The following is a 21,396-nucleotide window of genomic DNA, read 5'->3' as shown; positions in this document are numbered from 1 at the left end:
CTATTTAAAAGTTTAAAAAAAATGTGAAGTAAAATTTTGCATGTACATATTATGTTGATACTTACTCGTGTAAGTTTTAATGAAAAAATATCATTGTCTGTGACCTGCACAAAAATGACAAAATGTCCGTGAAAACATTTTGTCATTTTTGTGTAGGTCACACACAATGGTATTTCTCCGTGAAAACACACACGAGTAAGTATCAACATAATATCTACATGCAAAAATTTACTTCACATTTTTTTGAAACTTTTAAATAGCATTTTTTTGAACTTTTTGTTAACGGGTGCGCGCGCACCCAGGTTCCATTCCTCCGGGTCGGTCATGCATGTCCATATCCACATAACACCTTTCCAATTGTATCATTTAAATAAGGGTGTGTGACTATTTCTCGGTCAAAGGAGAATTATTGTCAATCAAGCGGTAAAATCTTAGTTGCAACTCACAAGTGTACAATCACAATGCAAATTCAGTAGACAATAGTGTAGGACTCGGCTGAAAGCTAAGTTAATTCTCAGCTTGCTAAGAATTAGCAAAATCGTTCAAATAAAACTTAGATGCAAGGTAAGAGAGCACTAACGACGGAATGATATACACGCCATCCTAGATTGTACTAGGTCGAATCAGTAACATACGAAAGTGACAATTTAGTGACTAAACAATGCAATTATCAATCTGTCCAAACTACAAATGGGACATAAATACCCTCATTCAAGACCGTGCGTTAAGAGTTCATGGTTGCTCAGAAGTCAATTGGCATCGAGCACATCGAACATCTACCTACCTATCTTTGTTACAAGCCAATCCTTGGCCATGGTTTATTTCTTTGCCCAATGAAGCAGCAGAATGATTTGTTAGCTGTAGCCGGGACGTTGGGGGTCGTAGCCCACAACCGCAGGCACTGTCTGGGGAAGGCTACTGCCGGCCTTTGCTTCATCTGCACGCTTTGGAGGCTTTTGCTTTTCACTACCATGCCGCTGGGGAGCCTTCAGTGGGTTAGCTTGCAGATCCACCAAGTCAAGTCCTAGTTTTCGCCTCTTGATGTCTGCAGAAGAACTTCGGTTGCCGTCTGATGCTCCAGCGACGCTCATTTCACCAACTTTGTCAGCAATTCTGGAGACCTGATTATGTCCATAGTTGACGACAGGATATACGGTTTGTGTGCTTGGCATGGGTAGATTGGCGTCTTTAATGGGCGGGTGTATAACTTGCTGTGCCATCGTATATTGTGTCTCCACCAGCTTGCCATCTCTCAACTTGGCGGCAGCGGCTAGCCTTCTCCTCTTCATTCTCTCCTCATTGCGGACCTGATTTTGATTTAGCACGGAGCATCAAGTGAGTGACATTTTCTTCTGATCAGGTACTGACACAAGTTTCATATTGTGCTGGATATTCATAAATGGATATTGCCGAGACTCGGTTTTTCTTTCCTTACTCTTCATTTTATTTATGCATAACCAGAAATGTTAAGCTGAAAGGATATTCACCTTGCGCTGCCGGTACAACAAATTTCTTCTCTGCTTTGATCTTGAAATGGCATCTCGGATTTCAACTTTGTCCATGTAACCTTGTGGCCATAAGTCAGCAAGCTGGTGCACAAAGATAATGCAAACGCATTATTATGAACAAAGTACAAACGCACATGAGGTGGTGTGCCAAAAAAAAAACATCGTTGCTCAGAAGCTTATTAAGTACTCCCTCCGGTCGGATCAAATCCACGCAGAGGTTGTACGTGTGACGCGAGAGCTGGACGCTGAGTGTGCGTCGATTAAATCCGTCCCGAGGTAGTATTACCTCCGTTCTGAAATATAAGCCTTTTTAGAAAGCTATATTAGCTTTGTAAAAAAGGCTTACATTTCAGAATGGCCTTTTTAGAAAGCTAAATTAACACCAATAATTTGAAGAGAGTATAAATCTTTGTGGATAATCTCTAGCTAAAAGGAACGTGGAGGGAATTAAAGGGATTGTTTGTCAACTTTAGATTACCTCATTAAAAAAATCCTTGATTTATATGCAAACTATAGGAGCATGCAGAAAGGCACCATGTACTAGTTGGCTTAGAGACACGTCAGAGTCAATGGTGCTGTCCTTGACAGAGCAGAAAGATGTCTCCTAGTTGCTGGATAAATTATACTCCCTTCGTCCCATAATATAAGATGTTATTACAACCAATGTACTCCCTCTGTTTCTTTTTTACAGTGCGTTTAACTTTTTTTTGCCATTTTTTCATATTAGTCAGCGCGGTAGGACAGTTTCCCCAAAATAGCCCTCCACTACCGCTGCATGCACAATCGCATGGATACAGACCACATATCCCAGGAAAACTCAGGGGTAAAATAGCGAGGAACAAAAGAAAAGAGCCATGCAACAGCTCTCCTTGGTATGCAGGTCAGCCCTTAAGCGTAGAATCAAGTGGGACAGAGGGAGGAGTTAATATGTTAACATCTTATATTATGGGATGGAGGGAGTAAGTTCTAACGTCACTACTGACAGATACTCCCTCTGTCCCAAGATATAAGGCGCCCTTAAATTTCGCTGGTCAACAACTTATAACTTTGGCTATGATGTGTACTTATAATATGTCCAAAAAAAAATGAAACGAAAGAGAGTTTCAAGATGAATGGTACCATTTTTACATTCTCAATCCATATGATTAAGTATATATTAATGGTCAAAGTCACACATCAAAGACCGTGCGAAAAAAGTGTGCCTTATATTTTGGAGCGGAGGGAGTATATGAGATCACAATTACCAAAAAAAGTAGCACTAGCAAGGGAAGACATAGGCTCACGGTAAAGAAATTGCATGAAAGTAAGTACCATACCAGAACTGCAATTGTGACTTTTAAGGATTACATATACTCCCTCCATCTAAAAGTGTAAGACATATTTGGCTTGTTACAAAGTCAAACTTTCTTATATTTGACCAAGTTTATAGAAATAATTATTGATATCTATAATACAACATATATGCCATTAAAGTGCATTTCATGATGTATCTATTGGTTTGGCTTTGTAGGTATTGATATTTTTATCTAAACACTTGGCCAAACTTTAGGTAGTTTAACTTTCTAACAAACTAAATTTGTCTTACAATTTTTTATGGAGTACAATGTAGTACTCCCTCCGACCCATAATAAGTGTTGTGGTTTTGAGGAAGTAGATTTTTTAAACAGATGTTCTAACAAATGGTTTAGGATTGCAATAATTGAAAATCAGATTCCAAAATAACTACAAAACAAGAATGAGGGAGAAAGGGAAAAAAGAAACATGTCAATCGGCAGGCCATACCTCTACATATAACTTGCGACTCTGAGGCCCCTTGTCTTCATCCATACCCTGAAAAGCAAGCGGTACTCTACAATTAAGCATAATCTTAAGTTATTTGGAACTTGAGGTTTTGAAGTGATACTAGGCTAAAGTGGGATGCCTTTCAAACCCACACTTGTTTCAAAGCAATTCTACTAGGCTGCTCCTGATTGGGAGAGCAAGGATTTATCTCTTCACGAAATATACACACGTACAGTAGACAAAAACTACAACTAAAAACAGAAAACTATCCCTGTTACCAAAGCATTCAGTGTCTCTGTATAAAGAGGGCCAATTGCCCACTAACTTTGAAATCTTATCAATAGTTGCATGCTATACCTCAACATAAAGATCATAGAGATCACAAATCCTATCCTCCAACGGAGCATCCAGAACAAATTTTCCTTTTAAGGCTCTCCTTTCATCAATATTGACAACCCCTTGAATATCATCAGCTGAATCATCCTTCTGTTCAGTAACCTGAAAGCAAATGGAGACAATAGCTCCTAAATTAAATTTCTGATGTACTGATGAAAACAAAGCTAAAATAAAATTCATGAATCTAAATAAAGTAAGTCGTAAACATCTTAAGCAGCATTGCACCTTGGGCTTGGTGGCTAGACGTGCTTTGACCATTTCATAGATCTCAGTTTTCACTTGCTGGAACTTGTCATCCTTCTCTTGTTTAGCACAATTACCAGATTCAACCATTTCTTTCATGTTTCTCTGTATCAAAATACCAAAACATTTAGTGAAAACCTGAAGAAATCATGAGGTCATTCTACAGCAGTGGCAATCAATATACATAACACAAGGCGATACAGTAAACAGTTCTTAGCAATGCAAAACATGATGTAAGCAATATACAGGCCACAGCTGATAGATGATAAACAAAGTCAGGCACTCAAGACTAGTCTTTACCCTGACATGCGCAATCAACATTGTAGTAGGAACTCGCTCCTCAAGTGCATCGAGCAAGAGGTTCCTATTTGGCTAGAGTTGAGGAGTGTGGCGTTTTGGAGCTCGGGCTACATGGACCCCTTTTTTCAAAAATTCGAAAATGGCATTTCGTAGTTTCAAAAAATTATAAACAAAAATTCTAGAGGTAGAGAATGCTGTACTCTACCACTATGCAAAAAACGCAATACTAAAGACTCAGTATTTTGGGTTGTGCAAAATTCACAAAATTGTGGATCTGAAAGAGTGAACAGTACATATTTTGAAACCTCCAACTCCAACATTTGTCAGAATTTGTCATTTTTGTGTAGCCTAGAATACAACATAGGGAAAGGTGTCACAGAACATCAAATTTGTGACTTTTGCTTTTCATATCTCTCAAACTATATAATATATAAATTTAATTTTTTGGCAAGTCACTTAAAAATAACAAATAGAATGGGGGAAAATAGTTCAGATTATTTTTGTGCAATTTCAAATTTTAAAAAATTCAAAATAAATTCTTGAAATATATATATATATATATATACACATAATGACATAAAAAATCCAAAATATTTTTCCCATATTCTAGTTGTTATGTTTAGATGATCTGCAAAATTTCAAGTTCAGAGATTGTGTGGCGTGAGAGATACAAAAAAAAGTTGTTTGAGAGCGAAAAAATGAGCTAGCACGGATCTTGATGGAGTATAGACGGTCTGGGTACGGGTGCGCGCTGAGCACCTGCTCCAAAAATCCTCTCTCATACAACATATTCCATCCTGAGGTTTTGCAAAGTGGTAGTGTAGAATTGTTTTCAGAATTTTTGAAACTTTAAAATGTCAAATTTGAATTTGGGAAAAAAAACAGGAGCAATGTAGCTTGGGCTACATTTGGGGCTTCCATAGAGTTGATTAATTAGTGGTGCTATCATGTGGATCCTTTCTTAAATAAAAAGATAACTGGGCTGGGCTGTCACTAGACCAAGTAAAAGGTCAAGGGTAATACTCCCTCCATCCCATGAAACATGTCTTAATGTATAGATACATCCAAATCCAGACAAAGTTAAGACATGTTTCATGGGAGGTGTTTAAGATTCTTTTTGTAATTAGATCGGCCATATTATGGCACACTTTATGATTTGTAATTTACACTAGCAGTTCAAACTCCTATACCTGTAACCATCTACATATTCATATAATGGAGACTCTCGTACTGTTTCCTGGCCAATAAAAAGAAGACAATAGGCCGAAAATATAGTTCATTTATCATGGACATCTGCTTGTTCATTTACATAAAAACAATTTTAGCCCGCTGTCGGTAGCATTGTTATTGATTATTATCAAATGATGAAATCCAGTACCAGGCATTTGATTCCTGCTAAAAATAATAGAATATCCCAATGACTTGAACAGAAAAATGCAAATAATGAAAAAGCGCAATCAAATAACAATCCAAAATGCATTCTTATAAAAAGATATCAGCCTGCAAATAGCCATATAAACAGTCATTGGATTCATTAACCAACCTTTCTCAATAGAAGATCTACTATTACGAGTCCCTCCGTCCAGGAAGCTCCAAGCACTGAGATGGCTCTCCCCGCTCCCACCGCTCCTAGCCTAGCCTAGCCTCCCACCACCACCACCGGAGCCCCGCCGCCGTCGCTGCTCTCCGTCGACCGCCCCTCCCCGTCATGGCCTCCCCCACGTCCGCCTCCGACGCGTCCTGCTCCGCGGACGGCCTCCGCTGGCGGAGATCTGGCAGCGAGTCCTCCTGCGCGCGCAGCTACTCCGACGTCACGCGCGCCGCCGCGGTGCCGCCAAGCCCCGCCGCCGCACCGACCCCTGTCGCTGCTCCCTCCGGCGCCGCCACCGCCGGAGGGCGCCCGCCGCCACCCGCCTCGGCCCCGCTCGGAGGTGCACCGGGTCAACCGCGAGCCCGCCGTCGACGCCGAGGGCTTCCAACAGCCGCGCCGCAGTACCACAACCGCCGCCCCGTCGCCCGAGGCGCGTCGCTCTCCGCCTCGGCCCCGCCGTAGCCCTCGCCGTGGAGGACGCCCGGCATCGCTTCCGGTGCCTTGAGCCCGGGCACATCGTGCGCGATCGCACCAACAAGGTGCGATGCCGCAAGAGCCTCTTCCCCGCCATGAGTCCCTGGGAGTGCGGGCCCCGGCAGCGCCGTGCCCGGCGCGAGGTCGAGCGCGCGGCGCCTCTGCTCCGACGCGCCGCACCACCCCTCCGCCGCCGCCCCCACCTCCGGCCACTGCGCACGCGACGCCCACCGCCCTCGCGACCCCGGCCCCGACGCGTGTCATCGTATCACGCTCCGTCGAGATGGAGGAATCCGAGCGCATGCTCGAGCGCGCCATGCTGGCGACCATCACCGGCACCCGCCCGGCCGTCAGCATCGACGACGTCGCCGACCTGCTGCACGCCTCCTTCGAGCTTTCGCCGGGAGACTTCACGGTGCACATTCACCACCCCGAGGACTTCCTCGTCATCTTCTCCAGCATGCAGATCAAGGCGCGGATCAGTGGCGATCACTTCGTCAGCTGTCCCGCGTTCTCCCTCATGATGCGGCCATGGTGCAAACTCGCCCATGCCGGCTCGGGAAGGTTCGAATATCGCGTCGAGCTTGCTCTCCGCGGAATCCCTCCCCAAGCCTGGCAGCTATCCACGGCTGAGCACCTCCTCGCCCCAAGCTGCTGGATTGAAAAGATTCACCCCGACACCCGCTCCTGCGCCAACCTCGCCGTCTTCCGCTGCACCGTCCGCGCCCACAGCCCCGCCGACATTCGCTCCCATGCCATTCTCGAGGTCGTTGAGCTGGTCCCGTCGCAGTCGCGCGTACCATCTCAGGCGCCGCAGGTCAAGACCCTCACCTACCCCATTAGCATCGAGATCGTGCACGCCGTCGCCGAGGGAGACACCCTAGCCGCCCAGGCTCCGGACACCGACGCCAACGGTGGCGCAGCGAACCAGGATGGTGCGCGCGGCAACGGCGACGGCCGCCCACGCAACAGGAGGAGAGGACGCAAGCGTCGCCGCACCGCCGACACCCCTGACGGCCGCGCGGATGGCATGGCCCTCGACGACCTCGGCTCCATGGACCTAGGCCCGCATGTCCGGGCTGACGGCCTCGCCATGTCCGCTTGGCCCTCCCGCCGGCGGCCCGCGCAGCGGCGCGCCGCCACCGGTGCTGGAGAGGACCATCGACCCGTGGCCGCGCCAGCGCCGGGCCCACCGTTCTCGTCGCCATGCCAAAAAGGGAAAAAGATGGGGCTGGAAAAAGAAGGATGCAGAGTTGGGCCCATTGCCAAAGCCTGTTGCAGATCCAGGGACAGATGTCCTAGCCTCACTCGCCGAATCAGAGATTCCCTGCACACCGGACGCCACCAGCCGTTCAAACCCCCTGTCGGCTTGTGTGCATGGACAGGAGGAGCCTGACGCGCTTTCGCAAAGCGTGCCCCGGGATCAGTGCGGCGACCAACCCACGCCCAGCTTCGTGCTGGAGACGCAGCCGCTGGACCCACCGCTCCCTGCTGCAGATCTCTTGTCGGGCCTTGGCGTTGCTACCTCGTCTCCTTCGACCGAGGTTTTGGAGCCTATTGTTGACCGTGCCGCTGCGGACATAGTTGGCGCCAACGCCACCGCCGCGCCATCACTCATGACGTCACCCGAAGCCGCCAGCGACCAAGCAAGCCCACGGCCCAACACCTGTGAGAGCCCGCTCACGATCCTGCGCCGTCCAGCTCCTGTGGATACGGATGATGGGCCATCCAACGAAGCCCAGGCCTCCGCGCAGCCCATGGCGGCCTCCCTCGCGGCTGCATGCACGCCCTCTCCACGGCCAGCTGCGAGGTTTGCCTCGCCGCCGATCACCATGCGCCGCCGGAGACCATGCCCGCCGCAGCCTTGGACGCTTGGTGATTTCCTTACGGCGGCCACCAAGCACCTCACCGCCGCTCTGCCCACGCCGGGGCGCCGCAGACAGAGGCCCGCGCTCAACTTCGCGCCGCGCCGGGGACGCTCCGCATGTGCCGCCGGCCGCCGCCCACGCGGCAGCGACGCGCCCACATGCACGTCCTGCGCTCGCTTGGCATCATCGGGGCCAACCAGAGGATCACTGCGGAAGAGATGAAGACTTACGAAGGCATGTTCGCGACGCCGATCCCGCTCACCGTTCTCACGGCCATGGCTGCCCTGGTGGACCGTGAGATGCCGCCGATCGCTACTGCGCTGGATGCTGCCGCCACCCCTGGTGGGCCGGTCCTCGTCTAGCCGCGCTAGTGCCTCACCACCGTCGATCTCTTCCCCATGGATCACGGCCTTAAGATAGCTAACTGGAACGTGCACGGCATTAACGCTCGTGCCCGTCGCACCGCCATTCGCTCGTTGATTGATTCCACCGACGCTTCCATTGTTTGTCTTCAAGAAACTAAGATGGAGCTTGTCTACTCGTCTGTTGTCCTTGAGTTGCTTGGCTCTGAGTTTGACGACTACGTGTACTTGCCAGCGATCGGCACGCGCGGCGGCATTCTTCTTGCTTGGAAGAGCACGGTTGTCTCGATCTCCGACCCGGAGTTCACCGCCCACGCGCTCTCCGCCAAGCTCTGCACGCCCGGCGGCACCCCCTGGTGGATCACAGTTGTTTAAGGGCCCCAAACTGACGCCGACAAGATCGCGTTCCTCCAGGAATTGCGCGAGGTCCGCGCTGCGTGCCCCGGGCCTTGGCTGCTCTGCGGAGATTTTAATCTCATCTACCGCGACGGCGACAAGAACAATTCCAACCTAAACCGGCGCATGATGGGACGCTTTCGCCGCGTGCTCAATGACTTGGCTCTCAAGGAGATCTACCTCAACGGTAGAAGATACACCTGGTCCAACGGCCAATCGCCGCCCACGCTCGTGCACCTTGATCGCTTCTTCTGCACCACGGACTGGGAAGAAAGCCACGGAGAATGCCACCTGCGCTGCCTCGCCTCCGTCGTCTCCGACCACTCCCCGCTGCTGCTTGATTGCTCGCCCATGCCCGCTGGCCACCGCCGTTTCCGTTTTGAGGAGTTCTGGTTACGCCTGGACGGGTTCCACGACACGGTCACCGCGGCCTGGAACTCTGTCCACCACGCCGACCCCTTCCAGCGACTCTGGCTTCGCCTGCACGCCAAGGCGCGCAGCCTCACCAGCTGGAGCTCGAAGACTGGGTAGCGTCTGGATGCGCATGGCGATCGCCAGGGACCTTATCCTACGCTTCGACAAAGCCCAGGAGGACCGTGCCCTTTCCGCGCACGAGACCTGGCTGCACAAGCAGCTTAAGGCCACTTATCTAGGGTTGGCGTCTCTGGACCGCACCATCGCCCGCCAGCGTGCGCGGATCGCCTGCCTCCGCGATGGTGACGCCAATACGGCATTCTTCCATCAGCAGTGCACCTACAGGAGACAAAAGAATAGGATCTACGCCATCCGCGTCGGCGACCAGACGATCACTGATCAGGCCGCCATTGCCGAGGCTGCCTTCGCTCATTACGACGGCCTGCTGGGCACCAATGTCGCGCGGGACTGCACGCTGGATTTCACGCAGCTTATTGAGCCCACGGACAGCCTGGACGCTCTTGAGGCCCCCTTTACCGTCGACGAGATCTGGAACGCCGTCAAACGCATGCCGGCCCGCAAGGCTCCTGGACCTGACGGCTTCACCGCGGAATTCCTTCGTGCGTGTTGGACCACTGTCAAGCAGGACGTTGTCGACGTGTTCCAGCAGCTCTTCCAGCTGCGCGGCAGAGGGCTTCATCGCCTCAACCAGGCGCTGATGACGCTGCTTCCCAAGCGTGCGGACGCGGCCGCCCTGGGTGACTACCGGCCCATAAGCCTCATCCACCTGATCGCCAAGCTCTTCGCCAAGACGCTGTCGCTTCGCCTAGCGCCGCACCTCGACGGCCTGGTCAGCACCAACCAGAACGCGTTCATCGGCGGCCAGAGCCTGCACGACAACTTCCTCCTGGTGAAGCAATCCGCACGCCTCCTGCACCAGCTCGGAGCACCTCGGGTCCTCCTCAAGCTCGATCTCGCGCGCGCCTTCGATTCCATCTCGTGGCCCTTCCTCTTCGAAGCGCTACGGCAGTATGGGTTCGGAGATCGCTTCCTCGAGTGGATCGCGATTCTGCTCTCCTCGTCGAGCACGAGGGTTCTGGTTAATGGCGAGCCTGGCCCTCCTATATGGCACCGCCGCGGACTGAGGCAGGGCGACCCTCTTTCGCCCCAACTCTTCGTCCTCGGCGTCGATGCTCTGGGCCGCCTCATCCAGCGCGCTGCCCATCTTGGCATCCTGCAGCGTCTACACCCTACGCGTGCCGTCCCCGCGTTCTCGCTTTACGCCGACGATGTGGTCCTGTTCTGCTGCCCCACGCTGGAGGACGTCACCGCCGTGCGCGAGATCCTGCAGTTATTTGGCCGCGCCTCTGGCCTGCAGGTCAACTACTCGAAGAGCTCGGCCACGCTTATCCGCTGCGACCAGGACGATGCCACGCCGGTGGTCCAAGAGCTAGGCTGCCCCATCGTCGATCTTCCCATCTCCTACCTCGGCATCCCGCTGACCCTGAGGAGGCCCACAGCTGCGCAGATGCAACCGCTGGTTGAGCGCGCCGCTGCCGGCCTGCCTACTTGGAAAGCCAAGCTTATGACCAAGGCAGGAAGGGCGACCATGGTCAAGGCCGTGATCAGTGCTATTCCGATCCACCAACGGCTCGTCCTTGCACCGCCTAAGAAAACCCTCAAGCTCATCGACAAGATCAAGCAGGGATTCCTCTGGGAAGGAAAGAGGGAGGCCAAGGGCGGCAACTGCCATGTCAATTGGAAGCGAGTGTGCCGGCCTCTCGCCTACGGCGGCCTTGGCATTCCTGACATTGAACGGACTGGCCTGGCCCTGCGCTTGCGCTGGCTATGGCTTGCCCGCACCGACAACAGGCACGCCTGGAGGGACCTGGACCTGCAATTCTCGGCCGAGGAGCGCGCGATCTTCTTCGCCTCCACCAGCATGGTCATTGGGAACGGTCAGCAGGCGCTCTTTTGGGAAGACAGATGGATCGATGGCCGGGCTGCACGCGAGATCGCGCCTGCGCTGTTTGATTGCATCCCCAAACGCCGCCGCAAAATCAGGACCGTGGCGCAAGGTCTCCAGGGGAACAGTTGGGCCCGCGACATACATGGCATCCTTGGCATCCACGAGATCGGCCAGTACCTACAGCTCTGGATGGCCATCGCCCACACCACGCTGACGACGGAGCCGGACAGACTCTTTTGGAAGTGGACGGACAGCGGCTCTTACACAGCCAAGTCCTGCTACCTCGCGCTGTTCCAGGGCTCGACCATGTCCAGCTCGTGGAAACTTACCTGGAAGACCTGGGCGCCGCCGCGCGTCAAATTCTTCAGCTGGTTAGCGAGCATGGACCGTTGCTGGACTGCGGAGAGACTGGCCCGGCGAGGACTGCAACACCATCCCAGGTGCTTGCTGTGCGACCAGCTGCCGGAGACGATGCATCATCTCATCCTAGCCTGCCCCTTCTCTAGGCAGGTCTGGCATGAGGTGTTGGCGCGCCTACGCATGACTTGCCAGCCACCTACCGACGCCGACGCAACCCTGGACGACTGGTGGCGTAGAGCGAGGCAGGGAACCCCCAAAATCATACGCAAAGGCCTGGACTCCATCACCCTGCTCACGCCGTGGCTAATCTGGAAACACCGCAATGCCTGCGTATTTGACAGAAGCCAACCATCGGTCTTTGGATTGGTGGACGACATCATGGAGGAGGCTGTTCAGTGGGCTAGGGCAGGGGCTAAGGGTTTAAGGGTTGTGCTGCCGACGACTTGGGACGTGCACTGATGTTGTTTTCTTTCTCTGTTCTCTCCCTCTTAGGAGGCTTGTAAAACTCCCTATCTTTTCAATGCAATGAAACGCAAAAGTCTTTTGCGTTTTCTCGAAAAAAAAAAGATCTACTATTACAACATCCTCTAATTATTTTCCATGTGCATGAAATTATTACATAATTAACAATCTTATCTTTTGGAATCTGAAACGCACAAAAGCAACCACCTAAAAGAATTATAATGCCAAGCAATGAACACATACTTTAAAAGAGTGCCCAATCAATATCACAATGCACATATCTTAACAACCGCTACCTCTACTCACCTTCAGTGTCCTACGCTGCACCAGGTGCCCCACTATGCCCATGAGGCGGTTGATCAATTCATCTTCTGGTATTTTACCCTGATTCACCTGCATTTATCAAGATTCGGCTGTTGTGAGCTGCAAAAGTAAAACTGCCAGGCACTTCTACTGAAAACACAAAAACAAGCACAGGCTGTACTTCTTCAAGCTTCTACATTCACATAATGAATAGCAGCAGCACAGGAACTCAAGGTGTGCCTGACTACATCTCTCTACTAAAAGCGTAAATTCTGCAAAGCTGCACTTTTTCTGCCAAAGCTACCAGGGAACAACGGATGTGTTTGGTTTGAGCCCCAACTAGCCCAACCAAAAAATTTGCATGACCAAAAATTTGGTGACCTAGTGCTGTTTGGACTATAGTCATGGTTCATTGCCAATCTTTTGGCAAAATAATTTGGCCTCCATTCGGTTTGCAGCCAACTGATTTCTAGCAACTTGGATTAGTTTTCTTTTGACGGTAGTTGGATTGTGTTGCTTGGTTTGGTTCTAAATACATAGAACATTGCTAAAAAACTGAAAATAGTGCCAAGTATTACAATTCAAAATAATATCGAACACTTCAGTGTGGCACTACAGCTACTCTTTTGATGTTCTTAAATTTGACACAAAGCCACAAGAACCCTGCTGGGCAGCAGCATGAACTTTTGCACGAGAGAAAGAATGGTGCGAACAGAGCTGCAGGCTTGTCTATTGAGCCATCAAAGCAACAGACTGGTTTGCCAAAGAAAAAGAAGCAACCAACTGGGACCACCACCAGGGGACACTGCCAACTTTTGGAGAAGGTTTTTGCAACCCTCAAGTCGCTCACGATTTGGCCAGTATAGCACAGGCACGGGCATGGTGGGTTGGGCAAGCCAAATCTTGTGGGCTAGCCAATTATTTGGCTGGTACACATTAGTTAAACCAAACACACCCTACATTTAAGATTGCACTTCGCATTTCAGATATCTACAGATATAGTCACTGAAGACCACTGAACATGGGGAATTGTAGCTTCTACCGCGCAGACACTAACCCCATCCCAATCTGCTCTGGTGTCCGCACTTGCATCCCTGCCTGCTGCCACCATCCCTGTTGCCAACTTTCCATCAGCTAGGGGTTGCAGCTGAAACTGCGACTCCCATCATGTCATCTCTCCACCTCCAGGCCTCTGCTTACCATTGCCAGCCATTGCAGCAGGTTATCTTCACTCTCCTGCCTCCCTCTCTTATTCTACATGCCTGGGTGATGTACTCTGTTTCTTACTCCCCTCCCTCTTCTGTTTGTTGTTGTGCTCTGATATCTCTTTATATGCTTGCTTGATTGCTCATGCCTGAAGCTAAATGCTATTGGCAGATTACTGTTACAATGTGAGATTGTGAATCTTGAGTTGATGCTTCATGAAGCATTGCATAATGTCATCTTTCTATATACTTGATGGTTGATGCATGGCAGCCATGCTCTTGCTACATTATGTATGTGTGTACAGTGTCACCTCAGCACTCGCCATATGTGGTGTGGTGGGTTGTGAGGTTTTTCACCTTATCGCTGTGGTAACTATGGGCTACTGATTTTTTATGAATGACGTGTATAAAAGGTAATCTGCCCGGATTGTGATACAAAAATAGTGTACAAAATTAGCAGACAAGTATAATAGAAGAAAACTATTAACTCAGAAGAACAAGAAAACTGCTATGCATACCTTAATAGGATACTAAGTTACAGCAATTATTTGTAATAGAAGATCCCGATATAAAAATATGAACAGTCAAGCACTGAGACAAGCTCGCAGGAAAAAAAAACTGAACATCAATATGGCAGTACTCAAATCTAAGTAACTTTATATGCATGTAAGGAAAAAATGCAGGCAGCGAGTAATCAGAAGCATTTTGCGCTCATGTAAAGTATGGTGTGGCAGAACATTACCGATAACCTTGCGACCCTAGCAAGTTTCTGTTTTACTTCTTGAGGCAATCTTCTTTTGACCGCTGCTTGAGAATTTGGATCAATCTCCGGAACGTCAAGAGTCTGCGGTCTATCTGCGAGGAAAAATATGAAGTAGCAAACACATAAAGTTAATACCAGAAATACTTCAAAATAAGTATACAATCTAGCATAAAAAAGGTTGGCCACAAGGTACGCACATTCAATTTCACTGACAATATTTTGAAGGTCACGAATAGCTCGCTCAAGTCTAGTACCCTTGGCCTTGATACCAGAACCTTCTGCACGCCTATTCGCTGACAATTGCTGAAAAGGTAGTACAGGATATGATACAAACTATTAGTACATCCAATATCCTCTGCTTTGGGCTTGGAAGCTAAACTACGAAGCATACCATGCTGGCATGCTCAATACCAGTTCCTCCGTTTCCTACCATTGTTTGTGTCGAATGCACATTGTTGGCAGTAGCCAAGCCAGAAAATTGAGTGGCGCCATAGTCTTCTTTGCGGCGCATTTTATTTGACAAATCTTGCTTCGCCCCATTAGAAGATTTTTTCGATGGGAGATCAAGTTGCACCGGAGCATCCTTATCCAAGCATGCTGAATAAGGGTATGTATCATTGGTTCTAGACTTACGAGAAAAATCAACAGCCTGAAGTGCTGCAGTTTTATGCTTGTCTAAGTCCTTTATTTCTGAAGAGGGTAATGAGACATCCTTACTTGGTATCTTCAGATGTGATGCATACTCAGCACCAATTGCATTGTCACTGGAATTAATTTTCTGCATTCTTCCAGTGGAATTACTTCTATTCTTCACAGATTTACTGCCTTCAGAGTGATACTCACTGTAAGAACTTAACTCATTCTTTCCTATTTCAAGTGTGTTCCTTTTAGGGGGTTTTACAGCCATGCCGTCTGGTCTGATCTCCCGGCTATTTTCAATGTAAGAACTCGATGGGTCTCTTCTTCTTCGTTTCTTTGGTGCAACATTTTGTATTGAGCCATCTGGTACAACATTTTGTACTGAGCCATTCTCACTGCAAAACAAAGCTGAAGTAATGTCATTATTTATGTCCTATAATGCCATATATGTAAAGCATGTAATAATAAGCTCGAGTTGCTGCATGGTTGTTAGTAAATCATCTACTCCCATAATACCATTATGAAGAATTAGCACTAGTAAGACGCAACATAATGTCTGAGGGGTTGGGCTGGTTGTAGCTCAAATTGTGTAACTCAGCAGTTGCAAATCAAAAGTATCAGCAAAATCACCTTTGTTCCAATTTCCCTTTGTTCACAAAAAATCCGGTGTGCTTGGTTGCCAAATTGTCAACTTCAAAGTACTCATCCTATAGACGCAAGTAATAACAGTGAGAATCACAACACTTGCTATTAGTATAGCATTCTCAAAGCTTTCAATGATACAGCAAAATGATAGAGCTCGATGTCTAAAATGGCAGCAATAAACATGTAAATTTGGCACTTTGGTCTGCACAGAATCTGATAAGTAACAAGATTTGGAACTACTTGATGCACTGCCGAACATATGTTTAGCAAAATCCTTCACAGGTATATAGGTCACAACATGTGCTACTAATATGTATAAGAATTTGACTGTTCTTGCTGACACCTAAGTGGAGAAATACCATATCAAACACAAGCAAATGAAGCTTCATTATCCTTACTATTAGAGTACTAGGCTGCTCACAACAAGAAAGAATGAGTACATATGATTCTCAATATAGATTAAGAAGGTCAGGTTTAAGTGGTTGTCACAATTGTTCAATAGAGTATGTATAAGAGCAACTCTAGCAGATCCCGCAAAAGGGCTAAAAGTCAAAAAAAAAAGAACTGCACCGAATGGATCCTGCATCACGGTTCGACCTGCAAATATTTTTGCGGGAAAAAGTAAAAGGAGCTTCTGGTACTCCCTCCATCCCAAAAAAAAGCTGCTCAAGTTACATGTTTTTAGTGTGTAGATACATTTGTATATAGAAAAAGTTGAGCAACTTATTTTAGGACAGAGGGAGTACATCATATATGTGGTTCCGGGGGTCGATTTAAGGTGAACTGCAAACCTGAGACGAGAAAAATCTCACGCCCGAAGGCGGCCAGGGTGCTCACGCCGGCAGTCAATTTCGCGGCGCGGTGGTTATTCAACTGTCGGCGAGAAGGTTCAATTCCCCGGATCTATTTCCGATTTCTAATCTCGAACCGCTTATTCCTCAACGATTGAGGCCGGCATGGTTGGTGCGCCCAGAGCTCAACGAACTCATCGCGGAGGACAAGGTCAGACTCCAAGGGGGTAGTTCTGAGGTGCTGCGGCAAGTTACGGGGCGCCTGCCCCGGCCCCAAGACAGGTTGACGGGCATCCATGGCACCTCAACGGGACAAAGCTGTGGAGGCTGGGGTGGGGCTGCTGGGTCGGAAACAAGGAGGGGCGGCGGGGGCGGCCGGGGCCAGGGAGGCAGGGGCTAAGAGCCAGTCAGATCGAGAGGAGGCAGGGGCTGCTCTACATATACGTACACGCAGTCCACCAGGGGAGTGGGGGGGGGGGACGAAGTTTAAAAGGAAAAATAAGGGCTGGCCCACATTTACGGCATGTTTTTTGCGCATCTGTTCTGTACAAACAACTTTTGCAATACCCATTTTTGCAGTATCTGCTAGAGTTGCTCTAAAGGTGCATTGCATGTCGAGCATGTTATAAAAACAGTAAATAGGCAGAACCATAGAACTAGCATTGCCATAATGCTACCATCAAAGTAAGAAAAAAGGCTGTAACAATGGTAAAAACTAACCAATTCAGCGTCATCAATGAATGAATCTTCAGTGTCATATTGATCATCATCAGGCACATCATCCATATCTTCTTCGTCACTACTATGTTTGCCCTGTCAGAGTACGGTATGAGGACATAGCAAATATGTTAGGCACTAATGCACATGGTGTAAAAAGGAGAAAAAAAAATCATGTCCTCTCTTGTGCTATCATCATGTGTGACTTACCATGTAGAGACGCTCAATTTTCTCAATAACTGAATTGAACCGATTCGACTGGGATGGATCATTTGGGTCGTTCTCTGCTGGATGTACCTGATTCAAAAGATGAGATAGCCTCAATATCAAATACGGACTATATTACAACTGTTGTGCAACAACAGAACTAGTTACACTTATCACATGTGGAAACAGGATAGCTGATTCAACCCAATGAATGGGTTGAGTGCGGCAACTTTCAATGTGAATGATAAGGGTGACATGTAATACATATTTTCAATATACTGGATTACTGAGAAGCAAATACAGGAAATCTTAATTAATAATGGCTTGTCCCTTGTATAGTAGCATATCAGAAGTAAAATTCAGTTTAACAGTAACCAATTCATCGGTTATCGCGAGAAGGCATCTTGATTTTCATTAGGGTTTTGGCGCGCACCTGGCGGCAAGCGCGTATATGTTCTGAAATTTTCGATGCCCTGGAGAAGAAGCAAAGCGGACATAATCCATGCTCCCCGCAAAGGCTTACACAACATCACCCGATGTATGCCTTATCTGTATGTTAAATCTCCTAGATTATACTTATTTTCTGTGTCGCAAACTAGTTCTATGCATAGCGCTAATCTACAATAGATGCACTATAACAGAACCTCTTCCACTCGAAATCCATCAGTTTCCAGGCCCAAAAGTTGCACGCGCATAGGTAACGTAATAATACAGCAAGGGAGCGAAACCGCGAGATGGAGAACGAGAGGGCACGAAGACCTACCGCGCCGGATGGTCCCGCGAGGGGCCCGACGACGACCGGCTGGACCGGAGCCGCCGCAGCGGCGGCCGCGGCGGGCAGAGAGGGCGGCAGGGCGGGTCCCGGGCCGGCCTCCTTGAGCAGCTTCTTCCACGACACAATGGTGGTCTCCCCGGGCCGGAGCTCGACGGAGAAAATCTGCCTCGCGGCGCCCGCAGCGGCGGGCGCAGGCGGCGGGTGGGCGGGCGTCGCGGGAGCGGGAGCCCTCGCGGCGGGCTCCGCGGCGGCGGGTTGGGGAGGCGCGGGGGCGCGCAGGGGCAGGGCGGGCGCGGGATCGTCCATGGCGCCGCGAATTGCGGGGTTAGGGCCTCGGATCAGCGGGCTTGGCGCATCGGATCGAGGGGGTTCCGGGGCCGGCGAGGGCGGGAGGGAGTAGCTGGTCGCGGCGGGACGGGGAGTAGGAGGAGGAGGGCCGGCGGGCTGGAGCGGCGCGCGGGATGCCGGGATGGTACTTGTTGTCAGGTGGGTGAGGAGGAGGAGGACGGGCGAGGGCGATGAGGCTATTCGCTCAAGGCTGAATCAACAACGGTAGACGACGCGTGAGTCGACGGATTTACCCTCCGCGCGCCGTCACCGTCACCCACCGTGGACGTTTACCGTTTCCACTCGCGGGCTAGGCCGTCTGTCTGTTCGCATGCCGCCGCGCGGGCTGAGATGAGATGATGCCCTCTGGTTTTGTCCTGTTTGCGTGGGCCTCCGGCCTAGGTGATTCCTATATGCCGACCAGGTCGGCACCTGCACCGCGCCGCACACCCCCCGCGCGCGGTGTGGGCCGGCCCGGTTAGGCGAATTTTCACTGTTTTTTCTCCCCTTTTTTTCTTTTCTTTTCTGTTTTCTGTTTTCTTTTTTAGTGTTTCTTTTTTTGTCCTCTCGTTTTATTTTTTGTTTAAAATAATTTTCGAAAACTTACAAATTTTGAAAAATGTTCAAGTTTAAACAAATTTAAATGAATTTCGAAATTTTTAATTTTTTTGAATCTTTGAACAAATCTTGAAATTTGAACAATTTTTTATTTTGGAACGATTTTTAAATTTTGCACGAATTTCGAAGTTGGAACAAAACAAATATCTGGAACAAATTTTCAAAATTTGGATGAATTTTGAACAATTAAAATTTTGAACGATTTTCGAAATTTGAACAAAATTTTAATTTCGAACAATTTTTAAATTTTGGCCTATTTTCAAATTTTGAACGAAATTAAAATAGAACATTTTTGAAATATGTAGACAGAAAATTTTGAACAAATTTTGAAAACATAAAAAGGCATGTAAAATGTTAGTTTTAAAAACAAAACTCTAAACAGAAAAAAAAAAAGAATAAGAAAACGAAAACGAAAAAAGAAAAAGAGATTTACCTACTGGGCCGCGGCCCAGTTAACATCCGGGAAGGTGGAGGGTGTGCGGCAACTCTTTCTTGCCAATCAGGTCGGTGTATAGCACCACCCTCCGGCCTATACTCCACGAGCAATAGCGATGTCCATTAATATTTTAGAAAATAATTTTTTCTTTAATTTCATAAATATTGCGTATTTTTGAATATTTTGAAATATACCGTGGTGTCAGGCTGGCCTAACCCAACTAGTAACTGTAGGGATTCGTTGCATAGAAAACAAAAAATTGGCCTAACCCAACTACTCACGAGACATCATATGGAACATGATCAGAGGTGATATGGTGATGAATAACAATCTGAACATAAACTTGGTTCAATGGTTCCACTCAATAGCATCAACAACAAGTAGAAATCGATACCGGGAGAGTTTCCCCTATCAAACAATCAAGATCAAACCCAAATTGTTACGGCGGTGACGGTGTCCAGCGGTGGAGACGGCGGTGATGATGGTGGAGATGATGATGATGGTGATGGAGATGATGTCCAGCTCGATGACGGTGACGATGGCGTCGATTTCCCCCTCCGGGAGGGAATTTCCCCGGCGGATTCCTGCCCGCCGGAGAGCTCTTTTCTCTCTGGTGTTCTCCGTCCCGCAGAGGCGGTCAGAACTCTTCGTGATGTACCCTCTGTGGCTTAGGTCTTCGGGACGAAGGGTTTCTCGAAGAAAAGGAGGCGAAAGGGGCTGTGGGGCCCCCACACCACATGGTGGCGCGGCCGGAGCCATGGGCCGCGCCGGCCGTGGTCCGGCCCCACCTTGGGCCTTCTCGGCTCCTCCTTCCGCTTCCTTCGTCATCTGGAAAAATAGGATTTTTGGTATAATTTCCTTCCACAGTTGATCTTCCGAAATATTGCGTTCTGACGGTGCTTTTTCCAGCAGAATCCTGGCTCCGGTGCTTGATCCTCCAATAATGATAAAACATGCAAAATAGATGAAATAACATAAGTATTGTGTCCCAATATGAAATATATCAATGAATAACAGCAAATTATGATATAAAATAGTGATGCAAATTGGACGTATCAACTCCCCCCAAGCTTAGACTTCGCTTGTCCCCAAGCGAAATCGAACTCAAGAACAGGACCACATGTTTATGGAGTGAAGAGTCGATAAATAAAATACGGACAAGAAGCATCATATTCATTCACACAAGACATTATAGTAAACAACTTCCTCATATAACTCAACTTGAAACAAGTATAAGGTAATCACAAATAAAGGTGCATAAGAAATCATAGTTGGTGATGGCAAACTTCGTTCTTGGTCAAAGAACAATTAACAGGTTATATTTATCTCATTGAGCAGCGCTCTCATGTTAAAGTTTATAAGGCACAACTTGCATACTCAATCATAATGGTCTCCTCATGATCATTGATAACTTGCAAAGCTATATTCATTCAGATAAAACTTGAACTAAACAAGGAAGAATAAAAGACATGATGAAGCAAATCACAATATAATGGTTTGATCACAACTACTCAAATGCTTGCTTGAGATGGAGGGAAATAGGTTTACTGACTCAACATAAAGTAAAAGACAGGCCCTTCGCAGAGGGAAGCAGGGATTAAATCATGTGCTAGAGCTTTTTCAGTTTTGAAATCATATAAAGAGAATAAAAGTAACATTTTGAGAGGTGTTTGTTGTTGTCAACGACTGGTAGTGGGTACTCTAACCCCCTTGCCAGACAACCTTCAAAGAGCGGCTCCCATATTATTTTCATTTTATGTGGCACTCCTTCCAACCTTTCTTTCACAAACCATGGCTAACCGAATCCTCGGGTGCCTGCCAACAATCTCATACCATGAAGGAGTG

The 21,396-nt window shown here is 48.4% G+C and overlaps 1 protein-coding gene across 4 annotated transcripts; it reads right to left on the bottom strand.

The window, feature by feature from the left end:
* Positions 1–570: 570 nt before the first annotated feature.
* Positions 571–18,724, bottom strand: LOC127313136 (ubinuclein-1). Of its 4 annotated transcripts, none has more exons than XM_051343698.1 (14): positions 18,159–18,724; positions 17,399–17,485; positions 17,192–17,284; positions 15,666–15,742; positions 15,114–15,430; positions 14,788–14,993; positions 14,594–14,699; positions 14,376–14,488; positions 12,432–12,518; positions 3,912–4,034; positions 3,648–3,788; positions 3,291–3,338; positions 1,488–1,589; positions 571–1,307 (listed from the first exon to the last, which is right to left on the bottom strand). In XM_051343698.1, the coding sequence occupies exons 1-14, from the start codon at positions 18,474–18,476 to the stop codon at positions 855–857; spliced, it is 2,271 nt and encodes a 756-aa protein (XP_051199658.1). In that variant the 5' UTR covers positions 18,477–18,724; the 3' UTR covers positions 571–854. The 4 variants fall into 4 exon arrangements, with proteins under 4 accessions (XP_051199658.1, XP_051199666.1, XP_051199645.1 ...); XM_051343706.1 differs by having other exon boundaries at positions 14,827–14,993; positions 18,159–18,723; XM_051343685.1 differs by having other exon boundaries at positions 14,788–15,430.
* Between the last annotated feature and the right edge of the window lie 2,672 nt (positions 18,725–21,396).

Source organism: Lolium perenne, chromosome 1 (assembly GCF_019359855.2).
Source record: "Lolium perenne isolate Kyuss_39 chromosome 1, Kyuss_2.0, whole genome shotgun sequence".
In the NCBI taxonomy this organism is placed as follows: domain Eukaryota; kingdom Viridiplantae; phylum Streptophyta; class Magnoliopsida; order Poales; family Poaceae; genus Lolium; species Lolium perenne.
Note: the sequence above shows the minus strand (reverse complement) of the source record. Positions and strands in the feature narration are given on the sequence as shown.

What these genes read in the sequence shown, in the direction of transcription:
- LOC127313136 (XM_051343685.1), bottom strand. Translation starts at nt 18,476, where the DNA reads ATGGACGATCCCGCGCCCGCCCTGCCCCTGCGCGCCCCCGCGCCTCCC. An exon ending in AAATTGAGCGTCTCTACATG is followed by an intron (nt 17,285 to 17,398) that starts GTAAGTCACACA and finishes GTACTCTGACAG; the next exon opens with GGCAAACATAGTAGTGACGA. An exon ending in CTAGGGTCGCAAGGTTATCG is followed by an intron (nt 12,519 to 14,375) that starts GTAATGTTCTGC and finishes TGATAAATGCAG; the next exon opens with GTGAATCAGGGTAAAATACC.